The sequence below is a fragment of the Sander vitreus genome, chromosome 12 (assembly GCF_031162955.1).
Source record: "Sander vitreus isolate 19-12246 chromosome 12, sanVit1, whole genome shotgun sequence".
In the NCBI taxonomy this organism is placed as follows: Eukaryota; Metazoa; Chordata; class Actinopteri; order Perciformes; family Percidae; genus Sander; species Sander vitreus.
Window position 1 is genome coordinate 26459608 of NC_135866.1, and position 13540 is coordinate 26473147.

Here is a 13540-nt window from a genome sequence, read left to right on the forward strand (position 1 = left end):
TCTATACATCTATTTATCTAATGAAGAAAAACAATTCATTTAAACATCTTAAAATTAGAAAGATGAATTCAACGTTTTAATTGCACAACTAGAGTAGCTACTTAAGAGACGCCATGAGATTATTACTACAATGCACATTCGGTTCAGTCTCATTTCGTCTTATTAATTATAGGGTCTTGTGATACATAGTAAATCTTTGAGCACTTCCATAAAGCCCCACTATCTCCAATAAATATTGCTTAAGTGTAAATGTACCCTGTAAAATACAAATCACCTTGAAATCCAAGAAGGAGAATGGAAGAGGATTAAACCAAAGAGGGAGAAAATGTGTTAAAAAAAATCAATTCATTTCATTATTAGGCATTTTTTCCACTGTAACATAGTATCTTTGACAATATCAGCACTTCATAATCCACTTGATGGCTTTCTATGTTAAAAGAAAATTGTGTTTGTTTACAACTTAGATTTTGTAGTTTTGGTCATCAAAAGCTGAATTGGTAAAATACTGAGGGCGCAGCCACACCAGCCACCGGACAGTTTTGAAACAAATTTTAAATTAAGAGTTTTAGAAAACTTGATTAAAACCTGCCTGGTGGCTCTTATTTGCAGTGCCCTGTGTAATTCGTGTGACCCAACTGGTGAGTACAAAATAATTACAACCAAAAAGAATGAATGTCAAAAACAATGACAATAGATCTAAGTTTGTAAAAAAGCAGAATTTTCTTTTTAAATATTGTCCCCATTTCTAACAAGGTTCACCGTAGAAAAGGAAATACCAGTTGATCATTACATGAAGTTGCTAACTTCAATACAGAACTGATGTAGTGTGGAGACGGTGAGGAAGATGAAAGATCAACAGTGATCATGGCGGGCTCTTCTCCAGTGGGAAGAGAGAGACATTGTTTCTATATTACAACAGCCTGCAGTGTTCATACAGCCACAAGACCTGAAAGTATTACCTGTGAGTGCTGATGTATTCAGTATGTGTGGAGTCCATATGACAGTTAATGATTGTGTGTTTACTATGTGCGTGTGTGTGTGTGTGTGTGTGTGTGTGTGTGTGTGTAAGATTGTCCATCACCTCTGTACATATTAATGTTATGTGTAATATTACAAGACCCACAGACAAAACCTTCAACATCTACCAAAAGTCAAACTAAGTCCTGGATGATCTGACCAAACCTGTAAGACTGAAATCAGTCTGCCACCACTCTGCTGGTGGTACTAAATATCTGACTTTTGACACTCTTTTCTCCTACCATTAGTCAAAACTTGATTTCTGTCTCGAAGAGATTATTATGCTTCAAATTAACTAGCTTGTAAGTAGGATTGGGCATCGAGAGCCGGTTCCCACTTGGAATTGTTTAAAAAATTTCGATTCCAATGGAATCGGTTTTTGTAATGGAATCGTTTGGAAAATTTGGTTTAGAATCCGATCATTGGTTCCAAATTTAACACAACTAACAAAGTTTTGGTTTCCATAGCGGCCATTGTACTTCCAAGCACTTGTTGTGTTGCAGCTAGGAGCACAGTAAGCGGAGCTCTAAAGTGTGGCTTTATTTTACGTTGAAAAAGCCTGTAAAACACCATTGATTAAAAATAAAATGTTCCTCTTATCTTTGAAATAAGCATGTGACCCGTTTCAACTCCACCCTTAAAGAATCGGATAAGAAACGATGAGAACCGGAATTGAAAGGAAGAATCGGAATTGGAATCAAAACGATGCCCAGCCCTACTTGTAAGACATGTCATCCGGTCCTGTCTAAAACTTCCACACTGGAAGGCGAGGTGAAATGCCTGCAGACCGTCGTCACCCAGAAAACGACCATATAAGTTGATTGTGCAAGCTGCTTATAACGACCCAAATTGACATTTATTGTTTTGCAGTGACCTCTAGTGACTAGTAATAATTAGTGAGGTGACAAGGTAGAAGAGGGACAACCTCTGTTTTAGGAGAAAGGTTGGGGTGGTGGATAGTTCAAACAAAAAAAGGTCTTTCACTCAGTAGACCGGGGTTTGTGTCTCATGTGAAACCAACAGTCAGATGTTAACATTTTTTAAATTAACTGACTTTTACGGACCTAAGACCGTAATGTAGCTACGTCCTCATTTTACGTGACTCGTTTTAGGCCAATCCCTGATATTTTACTAACTCTAAGTATTTTTGTTGCCTAAACTTCAGTATTCCATTTTACTGCTACGTGTTTAAAAAATCGTTACATTATATAGACTGGTCACTTGATTAAAAATGCCACTGTGATTACATGTTTTGGTCACGTGTTTTGGTCACATGTTTTGGTCACGTGCTTTGGTCACGTGCTTTGGTCACACATTCAAAATGGCCACCATGTGGCCATTTCACAGCATTAAACGGTCATATATGTTGTTTTGTGAGTCACTGGCATCGACGTATTCTGTCGTTTAGGTATGAGGACGTTTGAAAGCCTGACATCATAGGCTGCACACCACTGCCTCCCTGTTCTCTTTCAAACAACTCTATCTTTTGTGTGTCTTTGTAGTTCAAACAATGAATTGTACTAATGGAAAAAAACGGGTTTGATAAAATGATAATTTGCGGAGCCTATGCGCTTGACACTGTGATGACGTCATTTTAGGATCTTCCTCAGCAGATGGACAATTTATTAGACATTTTTAAATAATTAGTACTTTAATTCAGCTCAATCTAGGTTGGATTACACATACTATGGAGAACCACTGTAACATAGCTGCAGTTATGGCTTTATAAAGAGTGACAGTTGGCCTCAATATTAGAAGTTAGACACATGTATTTGAAGGCAGTGTTCCAACATTACAGGTATGCTGCATGTGTCTAAATAATGGGTCTACACTGTTAAAGTCTTGGTGTTTTAGAGGTTTGGACAGCTCTTGGACAGCGCTCGGGCCATGGCCAACTGATGCTCCCCACTGAAGGGTACAGTATCTAGGGTCTTGGAAAGTCAAATGCACATAGGTCGGTAGGGGTGTAACGCAAAGCCAATGTCCTTATCTTGGGAAGGTTGATATTGATATTTTAATTTGTCATGTGCTTGTGGTTCATGTTTTTTTACTATCTACAGATTTTCGTTTTATAAATACTTATTACACAGATGTTTTTTCTTCAATAGATGATAGCGGTCTTTGCTGCATTCAACACAATTCATGATCTGGGCATATCTAAATAAAGTATTCATATTCGGTTACACCCCTATACCTTGGCGTGGACAACCATTCATTTTTGTGTTTGTGTTGTGTATGGTGTGTGTGTACTGCATGTCAACCCTGTGTGTGTGTCCCTGGTAGTGTCCTCATAGCCTTGTCTGAGCCTCGGGGATGTAAATCTCGATGCTGTCAGCGCTCTCCGTAGCTGAGTTTTGCCGTACGGATGCGGCTCTCTTGGCGGCCAACAGGCGCTTCCTGGCCTCCTGCCGCTGTTTCTCTGAGCTCTCCAGGGAGCGGTCTCTGGCCAGAGGCGGGTGGTGGTGGGGGCCCTTGGGAGGCTTTTTTGGCACTGGAGGTGGGAGCCGCCTCTCCTGGTGGGAGAGGACGGTAGGGGAGGAGGGGAGAACATTTCAGGAAAACGACACACATGTTTTTGTGTGTGTGTGTGTGTGTGTATGTGTGTGTGTGTGTGTGCCTTTGATGCCCATTGTAAGTTCTATCTGTAATGCTTGTTTAGTGGATTTTGGTTTAATGTATGTCTATGCACTTTACATATGTGTAATAGTGTAAGTAAATAAGAGGTCAGAAAAGATAGACATTTTGTATAATTCTTTTTTCATCATCTTTCACATTTTGTACATTACACACCTTTTCTGTAATACTGCAGCTCTTTACTCATTCCTTACATGTGTTGATTCACAAATTTGTTCCATTTTCTCTATTATACAACCTTTTTCTTTACTGTACAACAAACTATCTGCATGGGGACGGCTAAGATCATACCTACTGTACATTATTGTCAAATGTCTGTTTGTATGTGACACAACCTTGTATAGTCTGAGGCTTTTATATGCATGCAAGCTAGGTATTATAGTATTATAACATTATATTACTTTTACATAATTAAGTGCTTGCAAGAGTATCCTGTGGCAAGGTCTGTTCCTGCGCCTATTTTATTTTTTCATCAACTCTGCATACATAAACATGGCACCAGTTTTACTACTATGCAGACGACATAATGCCCTCTCTTTCTACTGACACCACAAATGCCCTTAAAGACAATTCTGGTACATTATTTTTTATACTTGCTGTTTTGTGAAGCACTTTGTAACGTTGATTTTGCTCCATAAATAAAGATTATTATATTCTGGATTATTTTTTTTATAGTTTTGTCCATCATTTCTACCAGTTATGACAACATTGTACTAAGTCAAGTTCCTCTTGAGAGACGAGAGACTGAATTACAGTAGCTGCTCTAATTTAGCTTCCCTACCTTTGCACTCTGTAAAATTCTGTATTTATTTTATTGCCTTATTTATTGCTGGTTTCAAAATCATATTTTGCACTGAGCTGAGCTTTTGTCCACATGCGTCTGACCTCACTTTAAAATGGACTGAAGACTAATACTGAATTTCCATAGTCCAGTACAGCACACATTAGCTGTACTGGACTGGACTGCATCCTAACAAAAGGCAGTAACCATTCTTATCTTCATAGTAGGGAAAGACAAAGGCTTCCCAAACATATGAATATGCTGAATTGAGTTAATAAGTTAGACTTTTCCCTGTCTAGTTGCAATAAACCTTGGTAGAAATTTCTTGTCATATTTTAATGTTGCATTTGTTTCTTGTTGGCATACTCCTCTTTTTACTGGTGTTTTATTTGGTTTTATTTGCCTCCTAATTCCCTTTTTTTGTTTTTGGTGTTTTAGGGTTGGAGTTTATGCACATCTTTCTAATTGTATCTAACAGTGTGCTGTAAGGTGTATTTGTGGAGAAGAAATATAAAGCAAAAACTCTCTCTGCTCCATCTATCTTCACACTGGCAGCTACAACACACACAACAAAAAGCCACACGAACGGTTGCAGGCGGCAGAGGGAAGGAAGGAAGGGCAGAAGGAAGCATGGACAGATGGATGGAAAGACAGATATGATGGATCTACGGAGGCCCAGAGGTGTCAAGGCCCTGTGGTGTTGTTGGCATTGCAGTTATGCTGATTGATGCATGGCTGTTTGCAAGCGCCTTCACTGTCAACACAAAAAAGCACAAGAAAGGAAAAGACAATAATGAGAGCAAATGAGGAAGCCAGCAAAGTCAGTATTCACAATGATGCAAAGCCAAAACATACACTGCTGAAAGAGAGAAAACAGGCCAGGCAGAAGACATCTGAAAGAGATTTACAGATACACCAAAGATACAATATGCAGAAGGAAGAGTATCTGTATCACCACAGAGACCAAGTCAGACGACCATGCACTCACTCTGCACCATGAGAGAAAAGCTGAGTGATACTGATCGATTAACAAAAATCTTTCTTTGGTTCTGTCATTGTCATGTGCTTGTATGTCTAGATTGTTGATTCGCCAAGATAAAAGCTATTTTTAAGTGACGCTAAACTTAAGCTCCCTCCTGATTGCTTGTTCTTTTGCAACATGAATTCACCACCAAATCCCCATTTTACCCTTATATTGTGTTAGGGTCAAATTTGACCCATTTTCACTTCAGTTCAGATATGTAAAAAGTTCATTTACTTTCTTTTATTGGAACAAGGCTTCATGATATCCTCAGAAACAGGTATTCTAACACAACAAAAGATGCTGTCACAATTTTAGTAAATTTTTAATTTTTCTAATAAAAAAAGTGTGACCCGGCAGAGAATATTGGCTGTTGCATAAGTTATGTGTTGCTTTGTGGATCAAATTTGGCTCAATTTGCCTCCACCACACCACACACCCATAATAAGTTAGCTATCAGGTGAAAAACAATATTGGATGATAATCACTGTTTTATGAGTATTTTGGGCTGAGTTAAATCACAATTATGACCCACTAACACAAAAGATGTGTGCAGCTTTCTAACACATTACAAGGGTTAAATGTAGTGTAAGGACATTGTGAAAATGTTTTATCATTCAAAATGACTGTTGTCACTACTTTATCACCAGCACGTCAAACAAACATGGAAGACTTCCATCCAGGAACCTCAGGTGTGATTTACACTCGGATTATGAGCTAATGAAGAGTGTTACTTTGAAAAGGATGAGTCTTCTTAAACAATTGGAGCTTGGAAAGTGCTCCGTGATACAACATATTTCATATTAATGTAAAAGCCCCAACACACTCTGGCACCTTATAACAACAGTCCTACAGGTTCATGTCATGACACAATGTGTGAGATGGTGTAATAAAATCTTAGTCTCAAACTAAGCGTCACACTATGATCTCTGTGCATGTCAGATTGTGTAACACATGTCTGGTCATCAATCATCCACAATGAAATAAAATAAAAATGGAGGAAAGCAGCGACATCAACTCGCTTCATCACAAGCTTTGCAAAATACAACAAAAAGCAAGCTACAGTATGGCCCTAGAGCTGGCAGAGAGAGAGAGAGAGAGAGAGAGAGAGAGAGAGAGAGAGAGAGAGAGAGAGAGAGAGGTGATTTAAAAACGTTATGATCAGGAAAACCAACAGTGTTTTCTCTTCTCTCGCAGGCTGCATCACTGATGCACTTTAATATAGATTTTGCTGTTAAAGCATTTAGTTAATGACCACCATGAGCCCTCTTCTTATAGTAAACCCATTGATAGATTTTCCCATCATTTTCATTATTTAACATGAATAGAGAGTGAAGAAGTTGCTTTACAATAAGCGACAGTAAAAGCATTGAATGACAGGACGTACAGTTGTCAGTCTTGTTTCATTCCTACTTGCTCAAATGCTGTGCGTTAAAGCTATAGTGCGTAGTTTCTGTCTCCCCCATGAGGAATTCTAAGTAATGACAACAATTCTGTCAGTGCATCAACATGATACAAGACACCAATTTCTGAAAACATATTGATACTGAGAAACACAGAGAGAGTTGTGTGGAGCGCATCGTCTTAATTAGCTTTGTAGCAACTCATTTGGCAATGGCTTGAATGTAACGGATGTTCATTATTATAAAAAAGTTACACACGCAAGCTTTAAGCAATTGTGACAGTGACCTGTGGGAATTTTGAAATTGATTTTGCTGTTGAAGCTTTTGTTAACGACAATCGTGAGCACTCTTCTCATAGTGAACCCAGTGATATATTTTTTTGAACATCCATAAAGAGCGAACTCTGATGCTTGCTTTATAATATCCTACAGTACAAGCCTTGAATGACAGGATGTTAAGCCCACATGCTGTATGTAAAACGATTGTTGGAAAGTGACCTGTGTGCTTGTTCAGACATACCATATGACAATAAATTAGATATTAAGATAAACATAATGGCGTGCATGTCTGAAAGGGGTTTAAACACTCCAAAATCTCAAAGGGTTTGAGGGCTTTTAAAAGAAACTTTGCATGCTGTTATAGTAGCTCTAGAAAATAATGATAAACAGGCAAACTGCCTTCATTGTGCAATTCTTTGTGAATCTGAAACCGATTGCACAAAATATTTAAACCACTGATCAGGAGCAGTTGATTTCTGTTGAGCCTGATGAATAATTGCCCTGCTAACACAATTTGTGTTTCCATTGGGTGTTCACCTTATCTAAATTGACTCCAAAGCATTTGAAGTACAAAAGTTAGGAGAAAAACAAGACTGTTTAGTTGTAGAGTAAATTAGATCTGGAAAAAAGCTGTGATTTAAGTGCGGAACAGCAGAGCAGTAAGTATCCCTTTGGGTACCATAAACAAAAGTAATTTGTTGCCAAATGAGATATTTATATAATTACTCACATTCATAATAACCATGAAGGGGAAAGAACAACATTAAACCTTCTATTCAGATGATGTTGTTATCCCTGGTCAGCCATTCAGCATACTGGAAGCTTATGTATGTGTGTGTGTGTGTGTGTGTGTGTGTGTGTGTGTGTGTGTGTGTGTGTGTGTACCTTTTTCTCAGGGGGATCCAGGGGTCTCCAGTTGTTGGCTCTGAGCTGGTGAAGCTCATCAAACTTGAGGCTTATGTTCTCAATGGACAGCTGAAGCATATCCCAAAAACCCGCCAGGTCAGAGGCCACAGGACGAGGGTGGGCATTGGGGTTCTACGACAGGAGAAAAGGAGGAGAACGTCCAGAAGAAATAGTGTCAAAGTTGAAAGCCGGGGAAGAGGAAATGAATGAAAATAGTTTTACACATTAGGCAACACATTCTGGCGCTGGGTCGGGACAATTGGCGTCACTTTTGACACAGTTAGGTTAAGGAAAAGATCGTGGGTGGGCTTATAAAAGGTATGTTTCAGTGACACCCGGGACAAGAATGTGACAGTTGGGTTTAGGAAAAGGGGGTGACAGCCACTGCCCACGCGTCCTTATTTTACGAATTCGGAGTGAGAACGGGTTGCATTAGGTCATCTTCAAGTCTATTTGCAGAGAAACTCAAATGTGTTGTGAAAAAGATTTAAGAGTAAAATAATAATAAAAATGAGGAATAAATATTTAATTACCGGTATATCATGGAGAGAAATTTGGCTTACTCCCCTTGTATTCTAAAGGGTGTTTCAATACATTTAGATAGCTACAGTAAAGATCCTTTGAAGGTCCTATATTGTAAAACATGTTTTTGATTATAAAGCAGGTTGAGGTACTATATAAATACTGTGAAAGTATCAAAACGCTCAATCAACAGAGAAATGCACATAGCCCATATTCAGAAACAGTGCCTTTAAACGAGTGGCATCACAACCATACGTTACAACTATATATATATATATATATATATATTGAATAGAATAAATATATATAAAGAGCTGCCACAGTGCCGTTACAGTCATTCCCCGGCTGCAATGATGATGCAGAGACTCACAGAGATTGCAGATGTGAAAGACCTGGAAACGCTGACCAATCAGAGCAAACTGGGCTTAAAGAGACAAGTGCTAAAACTGAGTGTTTCAGACAGACAGTATGAAAAAAACGTGATTTTTAAACATTAAAGCATGTAACCATGTTCTAGTGGAACTGAGAGAAGAAAGCAGGAAAGAAATTACAAATCTTAGTTTGTTCAAAAGTCTATTATACAAAAAGTGAAATGTGTAACAGTGTAAATTATTGACTGCATGTTATTGTCAGTGTGAGTGTTTCACACTCACCAGATTCTCCTCACACAGCTCCCTGAACTGTTGAAACTTCTGGGACATCAGAAGCTGAGCGCTTCCTACAGCACTCCTCATCTTGCCGAGGACTGTGAGGATAGACACAGAGTTTTAGAAAGAGACTAAACTACAGAACATCCATCTGTTCTTGAGAAAATGTACAACAGACAAAACACATTTTAGCTCTTCCATGTGCCGATGTAAAGTACATGAATTAAGAATGCCCTCGGTGCAATTAGGTTTTTGCCATTGCTAGGCAAGTGACAAAAACTGATGTCACATTTAGAAATGTTTGACCTCAGGAGCTTTTCTAGGAGCCCATGAACCTTTTGAACTACTCAGGTACTTTATATAAATGTGGATATACAGTCGGCTTTCATTCCTGCCCCACAAAACACCTCTGTTCCTGAAGTTGACTTTTCTGATGGTTGGGACTGTATCACTGTTTCGTGACTGTTCATACACAGACCTTAAGACTGCACCATTTCATTTTAAAGTGCTCATATGATGCTAATTTTCAGGTTCATAATTGTATTTAGAAGTTATATATTAGAATAGGTTTATGTGGTTTAATTTTCAAAAAACACCATATTTTTGTTGTACTGCACATTGCTGCAGCTCCTCTTTTCACCCTGTGTGTTGAGCTCTCTGTTTTAGCTACAGACTGAGACATCACACTTCTGTTCCATCTTTGTTGGGAGTCGCACATGCGCAGTAGCTAGGTAAGGACTACTAGCCAGTCAGAAGCAGAGTATGAGGGCGTGCCATGCTAGCAGCTAGGCGAGCATTATAACGTGTGTTACAAAGTGACGAGCGTTTGTCTCTGAAGTAAAGGCTGGACTACAACAGAGCTGTTTGGAGCAGTTTGTGATCAGTGTTTTCTGTTGGAGATGGTAAGTCCCTTTGGGGTGGACTTTGGGCTTTTTCACTTTGTAAACCTATAACGTGCACAAAAAGATATATAACACAATAAAGGAAAGGGAAAAAGCCAAAAAGCATAATATGAGCACTTTAAACGCATTTTAAAAGACCAGAGTGTAGGATTTAGTGGAAAACCTATTCTCACAATGCAGACATGCACCACGTGACGAGAAGCAAAAATGGTTAAGAACCACTGCTCTATGTCAGTCCCTCCAGAAAAACGCAATCGCATAATTCAATGCAAAATCAGCCAAAGTCCGCATATTTATGCAGGGGGGGGGGCGCATTTTTTCAAATACGCCGCACTTTCGCCGCATAAATTGCCGATTTCCGCGCAAAATATGCGGGGCTTGCATGATTTCATAATCCTCGCATTTACGTTGCAAAAAAGTCACATATATCTTAGCAGACAGTTGAAAAATGTTGCGTTTACTTCACACAAGAGCAGCCATTTTCCCCTGTTGCCGTGGGAACGTTATGAAGTGACGTAATTACGCGACGTGAACATCATCGAAAAGCTGCAAGTTTTTGCAAGTTCCCGCAATTTCATCGCATAGAATTGCATAAATATCCCGCATATTCCATCACATTTTTTAAGAAAACTAATAAAAAATAATCAAGGATTTTTGCCCGCAACAATCACAAAAAAACTCGATAGAATAATAGAATAATGTACTAATGTCAGATTTTAGGGCAAATAAAATAAAGCCTTTCCTATGTTGTAACATACACACTTGGAACCTAAACATGACGGACAAAACCCACACAAAGACATACTATCTTCAGGCAGGTCATTCTCCCGTTGGTCGAGCTCCATCTGTCGACACCAGCCCTCCATGCGATCAGTCTCGGCCTGCAGCAGCTTCAGAAACCAGCGCCCATCTCTGTGACACACCGACCGCTGCACCGCCTGCCATTCAAACATTCAGATATTCACAACATGTAGAGACACACCTGCATAGCCAATATGTATACTCACTATCATGTAACAAAGCCAGTAATGTGGAAAAATCATGAAGCTCATATATGTCGAGAGTTAACATTTTGTTGCCTGGTATCAATTAATAATTTGCAAGATCAAAAATCCTGGAATGGCTGATAACTAATTTACTTATAACTTAACATAAAAACTAATTTCAAGAAAAAAATACTGCACCTTTGTAATCTTCTAAGAGTCCTGTTTTTTATTGCAATATTTACTTTACTTTAAACACATTACTAGTGCATCCTTTAATTATTTAAAGCAGGGGTCTTCAACGTTTTTTAGGACCCCCTACTGCATATATTCTACAAAATGTTGTTGCATATTAAACTGGGCCTACAATACAATAACGATTAGGGCAGCCTAAAGCCTTTGCACATACCTTTTTATGGTGCATACAATACTAAGCTTTTAAAATAAAAACTATTGGCATATTCATATATTTATACATCATGTTTTTATGTTAAAATGTGGCACAGTGAAACCTTAAACTTAATTTAATCTGTGGATGACCTTATGAGTACCTTAACTATAGTCCAGTAAGCCTATCATTAGTGCTGTGTGCATTAAAAAAAGAGTAGTATTTTTACTACTACTACTACTACTACTACTGATAATAATAATAATAATAATAATAATAATAATAATATTAATAATAATATTAATAAGACTGAAGGCTCTGGCACCCATGGTGGTAATATGTTAGATTCATGAAAATGGATATTGTCAGACATCTTTTTTGTTTGTTTTTTAAACTATCGAACAATAATTTGGTGGCCCCCCTGCAGCAACTCTGAGGACCCCCCCTACGGGTCCCAGACCCCCTGTTGAAGATCTCTGATTTAAAGGATCATGGTTATGACCATTGTTGACCATTTCCAAATGCATTAAATACAGTCGTACATGTTTGGATGTTTTTTCTACCGTTCCAGGCCTCCATTCATTTCTGTAAAGGTATGAAAGTCAATTAGTAGACTCACAAAACTTGCTTGAGTTGTATTATCCATCACAGACCACAACAATCATAAATTGTTGTCAATTTTATATTACTGTTGCATTGTAATACAGTTTAAGTGCAAATTGATTTGAAATACACCACTGCATTTCCTCATTTACAATAATGTAACACAGTGGTTTCCAAACTTGTTCTGCAGGGCTCCTTTTGTAGATTCAATTAAGTGTTTAAGCTTTCAAATTTGTGCTGTAAAAGATAATCCACATCGTTCATGGTGTCCGCAGTTACTATCTTCCTTAAAATAAATACTAACTATTGCCAACTATGAGCAAATGACTACAACAGAACTTGGCAAATGGTAATATGAACCTTCTAGGGATTTTTTTCCCCCATTATTGATATGAAAACATTCATTAGTGCTGCTATAACTGTAGCGTAACATTATGAAAGCACGATAAAGTAGCAAATGACTGGAGTTAATAAGTGAGTGACAACAGTATTTCTGGCATGACGACTGCATTTGTAAGAAATGAATGTTGTTGTTTATGTGTTCATGTCTTGAACGTCCCTGAACCTGTTCTTATAAATATCACTGAATACACTCCCACAAACCTCCAGAATAGCAGAGCTGTTGAAGTTGACATCAAGTGAGTCATCTGTTACACTGTCTATCCAGGGGTCTGGAGGGGGGAGGATGGATGGGTCAAAGCCCACATCGTCAAAGTCATCGGAGGCACAGGCGTGGTAGTGGTTCCCTGAGCCTTGGATGCTGACTGTAGAGGTGGCAGCATCGCGGGAGTATTGTCGAGAGATGGCACCAGATGACAGGACTTCCATGTCAGTGTCCGGGGAGTCTAAAGGGGTGTCCAGCAGGTCTGGCATGTCCAGATCTGCCTGGATGGAATAATGAATACATTTCATTATACCATGGTCTGGGTGAATACTTAATTGTGATTGGCTGCAGGGTGTCTGTAGTGTAGTCAGTGTAGTCCTTCAGTGCCTCTTCCTCACCAGTGATGGGAATAACGGCGTTACTTTTTTTCAGTAAAGAGTAATCTAATTGATTACTCTTCCCATCTTAATAACGCAGTTAGCGTTACTGCCAAAAAACGCGGCGTGTTACTATATTTGAAGACCAACTCTCTTTTTTTTTTTACTGTTGTTCCTTGGTTAGTGTATGTATGTATTTATGCACATCATCAGGTATCGATTCATTTTAGGTCAATCCCAAATTTTTGCCCCCTACACACCACAGCTTCATAAACACAGTCTGAAAGCTTTACAAGGAAATGTGCTGATTTCTGGGTTCAGTAGATAGTTGAATGCTGTTTCAAGCGATTCCGCTAGAATTACAACTATGAGGGAAATATGTAATGTCTGTCTAAAAAGAAAAGGTCATCTTTGAGTATGTATCTATTATCAGGGACTTGAACGAAACCCTCATCCTTCAAACACTAAATGATA

General features: G+C 38.6%; 1 protein-coding gene across 1 annotated transcript in view; it reads right to left on the reverse strand.

Annotated features, from left to right (window-relative positions):
• Window positions 1–3305: 3305 nt before the first annotated feature.
• Window positions 3306–13540, reverse strand: part of LOC144526122 (disks large-associated protein 1-like) — a 48228-nt gene continuing 37993 nt past the window's right edge. Inside the window, exons 11-15 of the mRNA XM_078263338.1 lie at window positions 12719–12970; window positions 10917–11049; window positions 9216–9307; window positions 8020–8172; window positions 3306–3530 (exon numbers count right to left, since the gene is read on the reverse strand). Coding sequence (XP_078119464.1) covers window positions 3306–3530; window positions 8020–8172; window positions 9216–9307; window positions 10917–11049; window positions 12719–12970 — 855 coding nt within the window. The remainder of the gene's footprint in view (window positions 3531–8019; window positions 8173–9215; window positions 9308–10916; window positions 11050–12718; window positions 12971–13540) is intronic.